This window comes from Choristoneura fumiferana, chromosome 8, assembly GCF_025370935.1.
Source record: "Choristoneura fumiferana chromosome 8, NRCan_CFum_1, whole genome shotgun sequence".
NCBI classification, from domain to species: Eukaryota; Metazoa; Arthropoda; class Insecta; order Lepidoptera; family Tortricidae; genus Choristoneura; species Choristoneura fumiferana.
The window spans coordinates 19,437,320-19,454,790 of NC_133479.1; the positions used below are offsets into that span (position 1 = coordinate 19,437,320).

Consider the following 17,471-nt stretch of genomic DNA (forward strand, 5'->3'; position numbering starts at 1 on the left):
TTCCAGGCAATGAATGTCTGTGTTTGAGACAGTTTTGTCTTTCAAAAACCTTTGTCTTCCTTTTTTCCGAACAAAACGGGGACTATGCAACACTGGCATGCTCGATATTTTTATGATACAGTTTTAAGGTGTTTAAATATGATTTTAATCTAACTTTGTTTTCACGCCCGTAATAACAGACTTTGAAAGCCATACTTAAAACTCACGCAACAGTGCGCCATCTAGTGAGACAAAACGATAGCCCTCATGCGACAAATGTAAAGCTGGGCCATTCACACTCGCACGAAGCGAACCCGACAAGATTTGCGACGTTTGAGGTACATTTAAAACCAAGACCTTAAGGGGTTGCTCCTGGTTAGCTCATGAGCAATGTCCCGTTAGATGGCGCTGTTATCAATAGTTCCTTTTTTCAGGTTTTTTTCGTAATTATGAAGAATTATTCACCAAAAACTAGTGGCGGGAGTATCTAAGCGTAACCGATTTTTTGACCCCACACTCGAAATGAAATATTCCGCCAAAGCCGCAAACGAGGTGCTTTACTTTGAACGTCAATTGCGGCCGTATACGGACACTAGGAGCTCACGCACACACTCAAATAGACAGCGCCAGCTAGCGAAAGTCTATTGCGACACTTAGCTACCCGATCGGGGTACTCCTTCGAGTAATATTCACATTTTTTATCGAGTCACGAAATTTTGTACCAACTGTACTTACTCGAAAATTTTACTACGACCTATAAAATCTATAAGTATTTTATTGATAATTAGAAGCAGGGTCTTGGATAACTGTTCGCATATTATATATACGAGCCAAACCCTTTCAAGTGGTCATAATATGTGTACGATAAATTGAGAAATTACCGAGATTCTGACCACGGTTCTTGTCTTGGTTGATGGTCTTGCTATTATTCAGGTTATATTTATAGTTACTTTTCGTAGTTACTACTCTTGCTAAAGTGGTCATGGTCGTCGGTTGAAATCGGTAGCAAATCTACAGGACGAGTTTCTTGGAAAATAGTGCGGTGGTTTGTCCTTACCTTCCACGCCGCAGAGCTGGAGTTTGGAATTCGTAGTTGGCAATAGAGAGCGCTGCCACCAGGGCTCTTAGTCATCTTGTACGACACGCACAGGAATGCACAGGCAATCAAGTTTATCAAGGGCATCCGTAAAGCCAAAGTCCCTTAAGACACTGTTACACATGCTCTTTAGTAGCAAGAAAGCATGCTACTATTGAGCAAATGCTAGCTAGTAGCATGTGTGAACAGGACATGCTACTATCGAGCATGCTTATTAGTGGCAAGCTCGAGACGGGGTGGAAGGGGGAAAGGTAATAAGCAAGTGTGAACGCGTTTGCTTCAGTCCAGTAACGAGCATGTGTAACAGTGCCTTTAGACATACCTAATATTTTATGAACAGTGCTTCGTGTAAGCTCTTTCTATCAAAAGAGGTAATAAAATCCATACAGAGTTTACTATCCTAATTATCATCATCATCATCACTCAATTCTGTGGTAAGACTTTTGGTAGAGAATTAGTAATCATAAACTGCTAATATCAATTATTAATAAGTTGCTAACCATGAAAAGAGTTGACGAAGAGTTTATCTAGGCTTCTGCATCTGGATTTCTCAGTTCGTATATATAATTACTAGCTTAATCCCGCGGCTTCGCTCCGTTGAAGAAAAAAATCTACTCTGTAGTGTAGGTATTCGAATTAAAAAAAAACTTCTTGCACCTCTGCGATCCTCAAGGAATACGTTTGCCAAATCTCATGCATTTTTAGGCCATGTTTTGCCTTTATAGGTATAAATAAATACTTACGAAATACTTACATAACAGCAAAGTTCACCCACTCGCCGATAACTTGCGCCGATCAAATTGCGGTAAAAATTATCCCGTGCTAATTTTGTACCTACTTATCTCTATAAATTGATTTTGTTAGGATATCATAACCGATGATTTGGCACAATCAGCAGAAGACTACGAGCAGTTCCAAAATCATCTACACTCCCTTTGTTACCTTCGAGTCGAAAAACAGTTGTCGATTCGTATCATATAACTACCTATTGTAAGTATTATCTGCTAGGATTTTTTTCCGATCCAGCAGGCTTGTAGTCGTGTGTACTGGATTATTGGCAGTGTTTCCTTGGATGTTCGTGCGATGGAACTATTGCGTTTTTTTGCATTAGTTCCTTTACAAGACTTGAAGGAAAAACTGCGTTTATTTTTTTGCCTTTGTTCCTTTCGCAGTAGCATCTTCAGTTCTTGCAAAGGTACAAAGGCGGAAAAATAACGCAGTTCTTTCTTCAAGGTCTTGTGAAGGAACTAGAACTACCGCAAATAATCCGTCGTACTTGCAGACTACGGGCACGTTCAGTTTAGCTGACACGTCATCATCGGAGACAGATGTTGCATCAAACCTAATTCGAAGCAGTCAGCTCATAGGTAGTTGAACAGTTTGGTACTTTGTCACAGCAAGCTACAGTGCTAAAATGAGCATTTCTAAAAAGTTTGTACATTTGATTTGCGACTCCGATTGGGTAAAATTTGCAGGTAGATAGTCTCCCGAAATGTCCCAATTAATTTGTATGGAAAGTTCCTTTTTTGTTACCGCAAATCCATAGTTTTGGTAACAAAAAAGGAAATTTCCATACAAACCAATTGGGACATTTTGAGAGACTATGTTATTACGACTCAATATCGTTCACTCTACAAACCTGCAAATTTTTATCACAAATAGGAGTCGCAAATCAAATGTACAAACTTTATTTGGAAATGCTCAAATAGTTTTACATGTCCTCAAATACTAAGAGTAAAAAGCGAATGTCTTTACTTTGCTACTTTTTGATCGCTCTTTGCCTGTAGTATCTACGGCTAACTAGTCTGGTTGACAGGGCAGTGGTATAATTAATTTGTAATTTTCCCGCTGGTACAGTAAATTCATATCCCAATTATCATGCCAATTATTATGCATTATAAATCAAGTAACTATTTTGGAAACTATGTATTTTTAGACACGAGTAATATTTACCTCGACGTTTCGGCAAAATTACAGTGGCCGTGGTCACGGGTAGACTGAAGTGTGGGGTGACAAATAAAAATGACCAAGTGCGGGTAGTTCGAAGGACTCGCGCTGCTAGGCAGACTTGACACCCCCACACTTCAGTCTACTCGTGACCACGGCACTGTAATGTTGCCGAAACGTCGAGGTAAATATTACTCGTGTGCGTTAGCGTGATAAGTCCTGTGCGTGGTATTTGATTAATTCCAGTTTCTTTTAATTATTTTGTTGCTCTATTCCTCTCATCTGTCTGTGCACGCGAGCAGGCTGCAATTACCAGACCAATCACTGCCGTTCCCCTGTGACAGTTGCAGTTCTACCATACAATCTTTTCTTTGGGTAAGTAAAATGCAGTACGTCGCATTAGACAGCGTTTGAGAATAATTATCAGGATCAGGGGCAGTCTGCTAGTGAACAACGTCGGCATTAGATTCAGCTAATACTTTGAGAACAAAAAAAAGGTATAAACTTTGTGATACAAGTTAAATATGCCCGCTGTCCAGTCAATCAACAAGCCAACCGTACCACTAGCAATTAAATTTTTTGAGCTTGACTGTTAGTCAGCATCTAGAACCTACAGTATTTAATTTGCCCTAGGTTCTCTGCTATCAACCGTGCGGCACAGTTAGATCTATGTGATACGTTTCTACATAATATAATAACATGCAGTACACGCCCTCCTCCACCTCCCTCCTCCTACATGAAATAATAATATATCACACAATACCTAATAATAGTTATATAGTAGGTATTTGTGACAGCTAGTCGAGCTTGTGTGACATATACTATACATACATAATAAAATATTGTTTTACATCGAAGAGAAAGAGAGCGGGCGTGTATGTAAACTTATTGTATAGATATTTCACATGGACGTAGTTGTGGGCACGGTTCGTAGCGCAGAAGTAAAGTAAAAAATATTGTTGTCAATTTATATGAGGTTCCGCAAATTAACAAGTTCTCTGTCCCGAAGCAATGTGCAGCGTTCTTTTGACACGTCGCCATAGTAATGATAAGGTAATATAATATCCCCGTAGCAATTTTCATTGTTTATCTAAATGTGGTTCAAGAATAAAAATAATTATTATAATGTATGTAATAAAGTTTATTATTTTTTCGAAAGAACAACTCCTTTATTACATCACTGGTCATTGGTACATGTGCCTCATGGACGTACCAGTAAAGCCACGCATCAAGGGTCAAGGAACCTGGTAACACGAACCACTCAATTATTCAAGTATTTATTTCGTTCATCTCTATCCACTCAAGACAAGATAGAATATACAATCGAACCAATCAAAAATATCACATATTATTACACGTCTTTCTAGGTCAATATAAAATATTGATATATATATGGTTCTTCGTTATCTCACTCCAATATTTCGGTAATGCTGTATCGGCATCCTATTAACGCCATTAGCCCACCCATGTGAATTACTGTCCGGATCTGGCAACTGTAGAGGCCTGTCCGCTAGCACATCCTTATAGTGTATTAGGGGATAGACCTCCAAAGTTCTGCTCATCTCATCTATTTAGATATGTTGGCTGTGGTCCCATGCCTTTCAAATGACCGGGTCCAGATGGGTTCGTGATCGAAAATCTGAACCAGCTATTACAATAATAAGTAACGACCTTTATTTCGGACAATATGACCCAGATTTACGATTAAAACATTTCAGTCAAGCATATTGAGTGATTTTGAAAATTGACAAATTTGAAATTTGGGACACTAGATTAGATGAAATTATGTACAGCCAATATGACAGTTTTGACCAACCTAACTTCATACTTACTTAGTGCCTATAATATAATGCAAACTCAAAATCAAACATTATTATGCCACTATAATAAAAGCAGTGACGCGAAAGATACAATTTGTAAGCGGAGATCTTATAAAATTAGCTACTAGCCGCGTGCACCTACCATGCAATAGTCCTAAATACAAAAGTCAAGTACCAGAAGCTAAAAATATTATAATTTGTAATAATAGTACACATAATAAAAAAAAGTAAGCTCACAATAAAAATATTATCAATATTGAAACTATACAATTCTTCTGATTTTGGTTCTTGATTCTGGGTATCTGTATGCGAGATTGTCATTTTACATGAGTTTACTTTTCTTCTGTAAGGCAACCTGACAGTTCAGTAGCAATGCACTCTAAAAAAGACGTCATACTACCTACTACAGTTATCGCGGCCCGCTCAGTCAAGATGTCTCTAAAGCTAGACATGAGCAAAGTCTAACATGAGTGATATTATTATCGATATCGATAGTCAATATTTAGTCATCCTGTGACATAGAGCATAACACTAACTCGTTTGTTAAAAAAATGAACATATAATAATTCTACTATTTTTCTACTACAATGTTTCACGCAGAAGAAGATTAAAACTATCGCGAAAAGACTTGTGCTAGCACGTTACTAGTGACAAACAAATAAATAAGTTAATAAGATTTCAAGTAAATATCGATCCACGCAATCTCCGGGTGAGACAGCTTCGAAGTTGAGTGTCATACTTCCTGGCGGTGACATGGTGTCGCATGAATTCACTGAACATCAGAAAAGTAGGTACATGTAAAAAAATTTTAAACAAAAAATGGACCGATTATAAAAAAAACAAAAAAAATCTACTAATTTGAAGTACTTTCTGGCGGGCGCTATTCTTTTTCACTATGAAGCAGTCGACTTTTCTAATTTCTTGTAAATCAGAAAAAAAAGTACGAAATTGTACGCTATAGTTAAAAAAAACTACACTCATAAAAAGTCGAATTACATATGGTAAAGGCCCTAAACAAATAAACATAATATATATTTAGATATTTTGGTTGTTTTTGTTCTGTGAATATTAATCGTCACTGAGAGACACCAGAACACATGACATACAGAAAGCAGCAAATTCACGAGCTGCTGCTGTGCTGTCATGTAACACTATTAAATAATTTACCTACATACATCATCATCATCATCATCATCCCAGCCTTTATACGTCCCACTGCACCTACATACATAAATTTACAATAATTTACAAAATACATTTCTTGTTATAATAGAAGACTATTTTTTTTAGTACCATAAAACCGTCCAATTTTGCCGTTGATATTTTATTTGCCCGCGAGTTAAATATAAGCTGTAACAAAAAGGCCTTGGCAGGAAATAAAAAAAGGTCAAGTTCGAGTCGGACTCGTACATACGAAGGGTTCCGTACGTACAATGTTTTTAAAACAGTTTCACTAATAATATTATTAGCAGTCGCAAGCCGCCTGTACGCGTTATACAAAACCAGGGGGGGGCCAGCTAGGAAATTTCCCGACGTATTCATTAGGCATGTTGCAATTTGGTCACAGTATATTAGCCCTACACATCGTGTGGACACTTAAAGCGCTTAGAGTTAGGTATAGCGCCACAGAATGGCGGTAAATAATAAAGCAACGCTAGTAACGCTGGAAAACAACACGTTTCTTGTATGACAACTCATTTAAATTTTTTAATTTTACTTACTTTATTATTAGATTTTTTATGGAGCACATAATAACCGTACATAATCTGTCAACATTTCAAGCTAGCCACACAAACACTATGCTAAATGGGGTAGGCAAAGCAACCACGAAACGTTACAGCTTCGGCGCCACTTTTAGCAATTTTAGGTTTTAAGTTTGACAGAAAAACGTAACAATAGTGACAAGTTCTAGCCTGTGCCTACGGTCCTCAGTCGCCTCTTACGACAATCCACGGAAGAAATGGATATCTAATTCTACCGACATCACACGGGTAGCTATACAGCTCAGAAATAAAGCCCTGTGACAGACGGATGGACAGATACAGACAGACAGACAGACAGCAGATGTCTCAGCAATAGGGTCCCGTTGGCACCTTTGGGTACGGAACCCTAAAAAGAAGAAGTAACTCCCGTCAGGATAAAAGAAATTTTAAATATCGAGGGAAAGGAAAGATTTATTCGTGACAAAAGGGAAAAAAAATGTACGAAATTATTTAGAAATGTGCATGTCACAATGGTCACAAATCAGTCAATTTTGTTTTATTTCGATATTTAAAAAATGACAACTTGGCAAAGTTATCTCAAAAGTCAAAGTTGTACGGTTTTATAGTACTTTATATATAATGTACCCCTATTATCTCATCATCTGAAATTACTGTAGTTTCAATTCAACAAATAAAAACTACATACCTGTTGGTATTCTTGTTTTTAGATCTCCACTAAAATTTCCCCCACGGAACGCTAAAAGAAGATGCCTACGAAGACTTTATTTCATTGTGTACATCATATTTATTTAAACAACCACTTTTTAACACAGCGTTAATAAATAAATCTAATCAGTCGGATATTCCTAAATTTCTTGCATATCAACATTAAACGTTTCTTCTTTTCTTTCACCTTGAATATTGCATGACAGCACCATGGCTACTTTCGCAATATAATGATTCCAGGCAAAGTTATATGCAGTTAGTTAGCATTGAATCTGAAAGGAATTGTGCATTAATAAATACAGAAATAGTATTAGCAGACAGACTATAAGATACTTAGGTGGAAGGAATAAAGTGACCGATGCCTTTAGTTACAGCATAAGGACGTAATCAGACTATCAGTAGGTAAATTCCTAATGTCATACTGTTGCACGCAACTCTGTCCGCGTAAATTCGTTTATAGCTATTCCGCGGTTTTTCTACGGGACTCAAACTATCTGTATCCCAAATTTCATCCTAATCGGTTCAACGATTTAGACGTGAAAAGTAATAAAGAAATAAACAAACAGACTGAACAAACTTTTCGCATTTATATATATGAGTGGGATTATTGTCTTATTTTAAGTCATCATCATCATCATCATCATACGGCTATCTAGCCAACTACTGGACATAGGCGTCTCCAATTGCACGCCACTGAGCACGATCCTCGGCACTCTCATCCAGTTCTGTCAGCTACCCAGTGAAGATCATCGCTCCACCTAGTCTGAGGCGTCCCACGCTACGCTAGGCTTTTACTCGTTTACCCCTAGCAGTTATCGGTTCTTCGCTGATATGGCCGCCCACTGCCACTTCAGTTTGCTTCAGTTTTAAGTAATCCTATAGAAATAGACGGACGGACAGCGTAATATCAAACTATCTGAACTAAGTCTTTGTGACAAAGTTTCTCCATGTCTTTCATTGAATAAAGTAAGAATTCGGCAGCGATGACATACGACCATCATCAATCATCATCATCATCATCATCACCATCATCATCGTCATTAAGATCGGTTTGTGAACAATACTTATCTTTTTCAAAATATCCTGATATTGAATTTAGATTTTTGCTATTCCTTCTGCCTGCATGTCAATTTACAGAGATTAGTGATATGGAGATAGAGTTGTAAAATTAAATATATAACATTGAATTCCATGCTACCTACCCTGGGTATTAAAAATAAACTGGCCAAGTGCGAGTCGATTCGCGCACGATGTCTTCCGTACCATTATCTGTAAACATTAGACATAAGCAAAAAAAAACGGCCAGAAAAACAAGTTGTTGTATGGAAGTCCTCCTTAAATATTTGTTTTATTTTAATTTATTATTTATTTTTAAAGTAATTATACAGCTAAATATTCTGTGAATATTTCAAGCGTCTACCTGTTGCCGTTATTAACATCATGCAAAAACGGCTAAACAATCACGTTTGTTGTATGGGAGCCGCCCTAAATATTTATATTATTCTGGTTTGAGTATTTGTTGTTATAGCGGCCACAGTAATACATAACCTGTAAAAATTTAAAGTGTCTAACTATTACGACTCAAGAGATAGAGCCCTGTGACAGACGGACGGACAGACAGACAGACAGACAGCGGAGTCTCAGCAATAGGGTTCCGTTGCACTTTTTAGGTACGGAACCCTAAAAACTAATAATAGTTACGAACCAGTAGAATTTTATGTAGGTACATAATAAGCCCATATTTTCCTTATCTTAAATTTCAACTTTTTTGGATAAAAGGTTTGGTGTGTGCGTTGGTAAACAATCATTAAAAAAATAGGACAATGATTCACTTCGAAACACAGACAGACAGACAGACGGACAGACAGATGGACAGATCAACAGACGGACGGACGGATGAGCGACGGAAAGGTACACTGACAGACTCACAGTGGCGGATTTATGTTTTTTTATGAGTGTAGGCCACTTTATATCCGCCGCCCTATGTAACTTTCTAAAATAATATATTTTTAAATCTGCCGCCCCTAGGCCGCGGCCTATACGGCCTATTTATCAAGACTCTGCTTCTAATTATCAATAAAATACTTATAAATTTTAAAGGTCGTAGTAAAATTTTCGACTAAAGTACAGTTGGTACAACTTTATTCACCATCATCATCATCATCTCAGCCGTAGGACGTCCACTGTTGGACATAGGCCTCCCCTACAGACTTCCAGTTGCTTTGGCTGGCAGCGGCCTGCATCCACCGTGAACCTGCGGCTTTAACCAGGTCATCCGTCCATCTTGTTGGTGGACGTCCTACGCTGCGCTTGCCGATCCGCGGCCTCCACTCGAGAACTTGCCCCAACGGCCATCCGCTCTCCGTGCTATATGGCCGGCCCATTGCCACTTCAACGAGCTGATTCGCTTGGCTATGTCGGTGACCCTTGTTCTTCTACGTATCTCCTCATTTCTGATTCGGTCCCGTAGAGAACCCCAAGCATAGCTCTCTCCATAGCTCGCTGAGCAACTCTGAGCCTATTTATAAGGCCTAAAGTAAAGCACCACGTCTCGGATCCATGTTCAATGATGTAGTGTTCACTTCGAAAGACAGACAGACAGACAGATGGACGGATCGACAGACGGACGGACGGATGGGCCGACGGAAAGATACACAGACAGACTCACATACGCATAAAATTAACAACCTGTGTCACTCCTAACAAAGACTTATTTTCTTGTCTCTTCTATTGTCTTGTTGTTTATTGTCTTACTTGTTAAGATGCATCAAGGCCTTGTTGCATAGCGTGCGAAAGAAATGACCATACATATGCTCCAAAACCATAACCCTTGCCGTTTCTCACACTTATAAATAAAATAAAAAATCTTGAATCACTTCATAATAGAGTACATACAGTACATACTCGTACATATGCAGACAGACGGTGGGAAGCGACTTACTTCTATGGAGTGAAAATGTTCACGGCGCAACTAAGAGTTAGGGAAATTTGGTATGTTTTCGTAGTAGGTTGCTGCAGACCACAAGTTTGGTACACACGATAAGCCATACTTTGGCACCCAGTAGGAATGAAATTCTTACAGCCCTGTCTCTGGTGTTCTTGTAACAAATATTAATGTTTTCTGACAAAAATGATAAAATTAACATACCCGTGTATTCAATTACATATGTTATCCTCATCATCAAATCGTACATACATAAATAGTTTAAGAGTTGCACTCTTGCTAATTTCCTCTCGTCCGCCAACTTTTTGACTTCTTGATTTGTGTTCAAACCATAATTATTCAAACATAATTGCTTTGAATATCAATCTCATTGACTTGACGTTGTGACAAAAATGTATTATAATGACGTTTAAATTTTACTTATCTAGCCAGTAATAATAATAAAAAGGTGGTACGAAAAGTACTTCGATTGTGAAAACCTTTTTATTCACTGAGCCTAGATTTAGCGGCCGTAAAAATGCCGTGATATGTAGGAATTTATTTGAGCCTCACTGTTAAACTTGATATTCATACACATGCAATGTATGTTGAATGTAGACCTTATTTTTAACTAATTAGTTTAGTGATTACACCTAGCACCTTTTATTGTGAGAATAAATATGCTTTATATAAATTAGTGGCGCTACTGTCTACGTAAGAGTAAATAACTAATATCTGTTCAGAATTTGTAAGTTGAATTTAAACCACTTGTCCTAGATCGAAGCACCGCATTATAATGTATGTAAAGTATGCAATGAAATAATTTTTGCCGAGGACTGGGTCTGTTACTTAAATAATTATTATTTTAAATGACAATTTAAAAGTAACTTACCTGTTTTTTCGTCCTGCTTATAGTTTGTGTCCTTGCATTAATCAGAAATAATAGTTTAGGCGTTTCAACTTCCGAAAATAACAGATTTAAAACAAAAAAAGTAAATACTAGACTCAGAAACTTGAACTTGATCTCTCAGTGATCTCATGCTTTCTTCATTTAGTTGTCGTATTATCTGAGCCAAAGGTGATGGTCACGTGACCACACGAAATAGTCGATACCTATTTACAATAGTTTGATTTTGTGACACTGACTCACGCACCCATATAAGATGTCACTACATGCTCGCTGCGAACACTGTCAGTTGTACTCATACAATGGTAAAATGCATCAAAATTTACTGCATCACGCTGCACTTTTGATGCAATAAAGTTACTTTTTTTGGATTTTGCTTGAAGAGCATATCCATAATTTACTATTCAAAAAAATCCTCTAAGAAAACATGTCCGTGGAAGCTATGCGGGGTGTCCGTAGGTTTGTATGGAAGAGCAACCCCCTTAACCATAAACAACGCGTCCCATTCTGGGGCTAGACGCCAGTTGAGATATTGTGATGTGATGTTGATTATATTAAGCGCTTTTGTATGAAAAAAATGTTAAAATTCATTAATAGTAATACCCAGAGTTTGCACGATTTTTCTAGCAAGTCTAAACTCGGCTTTATATGACAAATGTGTGGTAAAACAGTTCCTTATATTAGTGCCGCCTGTAAGATTCTTCTTTCCAATCCAATGTGCCTGTTTCATAAATTATCTATCTGTGAGAGAAGAGATCGCTATTCAGAGATAAGTTGCCTTATTTTGACGTATGGCCGTATTGTAAACGCGCGGGCGCTCGTGATCGCATTCGCCGTCTCTTTCTGCTCTCATACTATTCCGTGTGACAACAGTAGTGAAAGCAATTGTGATTCTGAGTGCGTTAGACAGGCCTCTGTTTTTTCCATCAGTAATCCATGCATGCATAATGTTTGATACTGGTGTTTATAATTAACTAGCTTTTGCCCGCGATCGTCCGCGTGGAGTAGTACTTTGGAAAGTGTTTAATTTATAGGGTACCTATTCTGCCAATAATAGCACATAGAAACCTCTACGGTTTACTGAAATAAGCTATTTTAATACATATTTATATCTTAACAATTTTTTTTTGTTCTATTCTAAAAATAAATATTTGCGGGTAGCCATATTTAACAATACGATTTGTATTCTACCCTGCCAACACAAAAGGACTAATTCTTTTACTGAACTCTTGACATCTTACGTCCTTATTGTAAGTTAGGAGGGTAGGATTATAATTAAGACGTCATTCATACTAAGCATAGCTACACATTTTTCCGAAAGTATACTTATAGTAAATTTGTTTGGAATTCCTTAAGAACTTTCATCCCCATATTTTCAAGTATGAAAAATGTCGAAATGTGAAAAGAGTCGGAACAAATGTTTTTTAGGGTTCCGTACCTCAAAAGGAAAAAATGAACCCTTAGACCTTTATCCCGTAAACGCGCGAGTATGTATCGAGTTGAAATTAAAACCCTAAACTCAGGTCAATAGTCCCGGAAGCTGTGCAAAAATCCAACTTCTAATTTAACGCAATCAAAAGCTACAGTCATTAAAAAGTGTTTCTATGCAAATCGCCTTAACAGAAAAAGGTTTAGGGTTCAAAAAAGCTCTTACAAATACCGACTTATTTTTATTTAAGTTCCTAAATGCCAAGTTCATGGTTTTATCTTCGACAGCGACAAACTTCCACCATATAAACTTTCATCCCCTATTTCAACCCCTTAAAGCCTCTTTTTCGCGATAAAAAATAGCCTATGTTCTTCCCAAGGTCTATTCTATCTCTGTGCCAAATTTCATCCAAATCGTTCAGCAGTTTTGGCGTGAAAGCGTAACAGACAGACAGACAGACAGACAGACAGAGTTACTTTCGCATTTATTAATATTAGTATGGATTGTATCAAATAAGTACAATTTATTTGATAATTGTTAAACGTTGCTGCTGTAAATTGTATTAAGTATTGAATGGTAGGTAAAGTGTACTCTTGTTATTGTATAAAATACCTATTGTTTTTTCTAGATCTACGTGACTTTTACTTTTAAACATTTTACAATAAAACAATATAGAAATTATGCTTTTCATTTTAAGCCTGATCAAGTTATCACTGAAAGGAAGCCTAGGAACCTGAATCGCGTACCAAGTGGAACCTTCGTGCTACTTACGTTAAGTTGACATCCCATACTTTTGCCAATGAAATCATGGTGAATTTGATTATGAAAACGTTCCACTCTTTGTACCAGTATTCTCGACTAATTAAAAGCCGCATTTGAAGCAATTTTGATTTCTGACTGACACATATCAGGTGGTTTTTTAAAGTTTATTGGAAGAAGCAATGTAAAGCAAAATGCTTGATGTTTGTAGCGTGACAGGCGAAGGAAAATTCAGACTCCATTATTTTTAAAAGTCGCTGACGAGGTTTGACGAGGGCGATCTATGTTTTAATTATTTGCTCGTATTACAGGCCACACCCGGTATAACACAAACATGTGACAGTCTTGACATGTCTATAAAATTAAATGCCAATTGAAAGCCTATCTTTAAATTATGTTAAAGGTTTTGGTTAAAGCCTAACATTAAATTATGTTAAATATAATGACCCGGATAACTCACGTCTTAAATCGAGTTGCAGCAGCCGCTGAGTCGCGTTGCTCCGAAAACGAAGGGCTACGGATTAGCCCGAAACATGTCGAGCTAAACTCGATTTAAGACGTGAGTTATCCGGGTCATTATATTTAATATGAGTGAGTCTCACGGTAGTTTCATGTTCAAAATTAAATTATGTTACTGAAAACCAACTGCCATGTGTCTCGATAATGATTAGTGTAAAATAAAACTATTCATAAACACTCAAAAGAGTCAACATTTATTACAATTACAAGAAGGTAACAAATACATAACAACACGCATACGAAATGTATATATGCATATCAATATTTCTATACAAACGTATCTGACAAGAGTTTGTGGGGTCTGTAACCCGACAAAGAGTAACTGTTTTAAAAACTTACATCTGCTTGTATTCGGCAGTAACAAAATACAGGATTTAAATGGCTTATGTTACCTCGTAAAATACTGTCCAATATCATTAAAACTACAAAAACTAAAAAATAAAATCATTGCTTACTACTTGAACTAATCACACCACAAAATAATTTACTACTGATTAACTATAATCAAAGGTTAATTAAAAGGTCTCAGGTTTTCTATAGCAATTTGTGCGAACATAATGAGTGTTATCTTTGAAAATCGTTTAACAAAGTTAGGGAGATGTAGCCACGCGAACAGCTTTTTACACTGTCGAAAGGAGTCTGCAATTGGTCTAATAAACTGCTTGTGAATGTAACTTAGTTATAAATGGGCATTGCAATAGTTCAACAACTCAACAGCAAGCTTACACTTATTACTCAACCACTAAAGTAATTAAGTTAGGCGAATTAAATTCAAAATAGCTAGAGACTTGGGCTTGTTCTTGGACTCCTTGGTAACTTATTGTATAGCCAGATGAAATACCCCCTCCTCCCATGCCAGGATAGATCATGTATTATTGAAAAAGACTGCATTTTGTATTTTTGGAGTTTTTTTTGTATGACCACCAGTGCAGCATTCTTTCGCGTCAAATTGCGCATGCCAAGCCAGGAGAGATTCTCCGAAATTCGTATTATACCGTTCCTCTCACTCTCAAATATGTATTATTAGCGTGAGGGGTGGTCTTTCGAACTTCGTAGAATAAGGCCAGTATCGAAAAAGAAATACAATAACCTTCTAGAGTCTGATGTGCCAGCTACAAAGAGTGGCATCATTCAATTCTCTTTACTGTCACATTCTAACTAGAAAAACAGAGTTGCCACTGTCTATAGTTGCTGAAGCAGTATTTCCCGTTAAGGAGGACCTTAGTATCAAACCCTCAATTCTTTTAACACATCCTATTGGTCGCAGGACCCGTCTAGCCACCCGTCTCGCCATCGTTCATGCACTTTACTACAGTCAAACACTGGTTTGCCAAGCTTCTCGTTCACTGTGTTATGCCTCTCACACAGCCATTTCGCTAACGCATTTCTTGACTCTGTCTTTGGTGGATGTTCTTTTATGCTGAAAAGATGAAATTTAAATCAGGTAACTTGTGATTTGTTATTGCATCATTGAGTCATTTATTTAGTTTATTGAGATTGGTTGCTTATAAAATATACTTAAATAATTAATGTGAGTTAATTTTTATCTAAAAAAGGTAAACATGACATTTCAATGAAAATTAGGCTACTTTTAATTAGTAACAATGTATATACACAAGAAAATTGCGCAATAAGTAAGCAATAGGAATTCGCAAATATTGTATTTGTCTTACTGATATCAGGAAACTAAATTTACTTGAAATGAATTGACGAAATTGATTAGTTTCCTGAATAAATAAAATATTATTGTTAGACTATCAGAAAACATTGGTTGCAAATTTGTTCTTTTGTCAATGAAACAAAAAACTGGAGGCTTGTGATGTCACATGGAACTTTATCTGACTATATCCTCCTGGGACCTGAGCTTTTTAACAAACTTTTTTAGTTACACCCTAGACGTGGTTCACTAGCTTTGTTATTTTGGATATTATTTCAAAATTCTTAAGATTCTTTTTTCAATGAACCATTTGTACTTTATAAAGTGTGTTCGGCAATTATTCTTAGTGTTAATTTGGTCCTTTATAAAACCTGAAAAAACCTGGATCAGATTAGTACTCAATAGGGAAGAGTGGAGAAAAATGGGGGAGGCCTTTGCCCGAAGGCACACAGAATCGGTTACGGTAGATTAAGGAATACTATAGATATAATGTATACTGTATTTCTGATATAAGGCTATAAATAAATAAAAAGTATGTGAGGGCCCACGAGGTTAAACTACTAAAATATGTGTCCGGATATATATTCTGATAAAGTGACTGAAAAACTACTCCAAACTTTTTAAGGGACTAGCACATTTACTTACTCATCTTGAAAGTCTAAAGCACACGGCTCACAAGGGTAGAACTGTGAAAAGATGTTAAAGAATTGCGACATGGCCTCCTGCTGCGACCGTGAGGGTTTCTCTGGATAGTACGAGGCCATGGAGTGCAGGAAGCCCCATGTGTAGTGACCCAACTCTTTCCGGTCTAGGGGACAGTCTGTTCGAGGAGGCTGCACGAAAATATTAATATAAGTCAATACAAGAATTTTAAATACAGTATTTTACAGGGATTTCATATGCAATAGTGATTTCTAAACAAGTAATAAAATACTTTTTTGGTTTCTCTCATTATGCTTAGGGTTCAAAACCAATGAAATGATGTTGCAGGGGATAAAACTGCCTTGTGTTGCAAATTCATATGGTGTGATGCAAGTGGCACGGGAATTACAACACACAACAACTCAAAATAAGATCCATAATCTTTATGCTGTTCCCAACACTGGTGGTAGATTTTTTTTGACATCATTCTAAGTGCTTATTTAAACTTTGACTTTGAACAGTAGGACTACCTACTTAACCTAAACGGAATACTGCACATTTTTTAACCCTAGTAACATGAGATTGCAGTACTTAATTAGTAAGCCAAAACATTTGAAAATCTTAGTTATATTTACGATAAGCAAATAGTAAAGTAAACATATACTGTCCGTCCTGTTCCCCACAAACTTCCCACATAGAAGTTACCAGAACATTGACCAAGGTTAAAAGATAACAACATAACCTTACCGCTTTCGTGTTGGGTGTAAATGTGGACTTATTCTGCTTCTTGGCCCACGATTTGAAGTCAGAACACGCACGGCACGGCTTTTCCTCCTCATCGGACCCGTGCGATGGCATTTCTGCCTGTACACTAAATTTTGTGCCCATGTAAATATACCAGTTATGGCGCAACACCTGATTCAGTTTTAAAAGTACGACTCACTTCACTATTGATCCCATTGGGATCGTGTTAGTGAGTAACTGGGAATTAACGAAATAATGGATATTTATGAGTTTATTTCGAAAATTTCGCCGGTATAGTCCGTCCGAGCGATACCTGTCAAAAGTGTCAGATGTCAATGTCAAAATAATCACGTGATTTTTTTCCTGCTTGTCATGTGTGACTTGGATTCTTGCACATTCAGTTGAGAATATTTCTGTGCATTTCCTTGGGGTTGTAAATTTAAAAAAAAGGATCAAGTGTTAAAATCACATTTACATTCACTGCAAGCAAACCATCCCTTCATGTTAAACTAGTAACATAAAATTGGGGAAATAATACTTTCAGCTTTCACTTTTGTTGAAAAAGAAAGGGGCGCTACAGTATTCACATTAGTATTTTGCTTGTTAATAATTTATTGTTA

The 17,471-nt window shown here is 37.0% G+C and overlaps 1 protein-coding gene across 1 annotated transcript; it reads right to left on the bottom strand.

Moving 5' to 3' along the window:
• Nucleotides 1-13,981: 13,981 nt before the first annotated feature.
• On the bottom strand, nucleotides 13,982-17,174 carry Alr (Evr1_Alr domain-containing protein Alr). Its single transcript, XM_074090614.1, has 3 exons — nucleotides 16,855-17,174; nucleotides 16,111-16,298; nucleotides 13,982-15,228 (listed from the first exon to the last, which is right to left on the bottom strand). Exons 1-3 carry the CDS (start codon nucleotides 16,993-16,995, stop codon nucleotides 15,063-15,065), a joined length of 495 nt encoding a protein of 164 aa, XP_073946715.1. The 5' UTR covers nucleotides 16,996-17,174; the 3' UTR covers nucleotides 13,982-15,062.
• Between the last annotated feature and the right edge of the window lie 297 nt (nucleotides 17,175-17,471).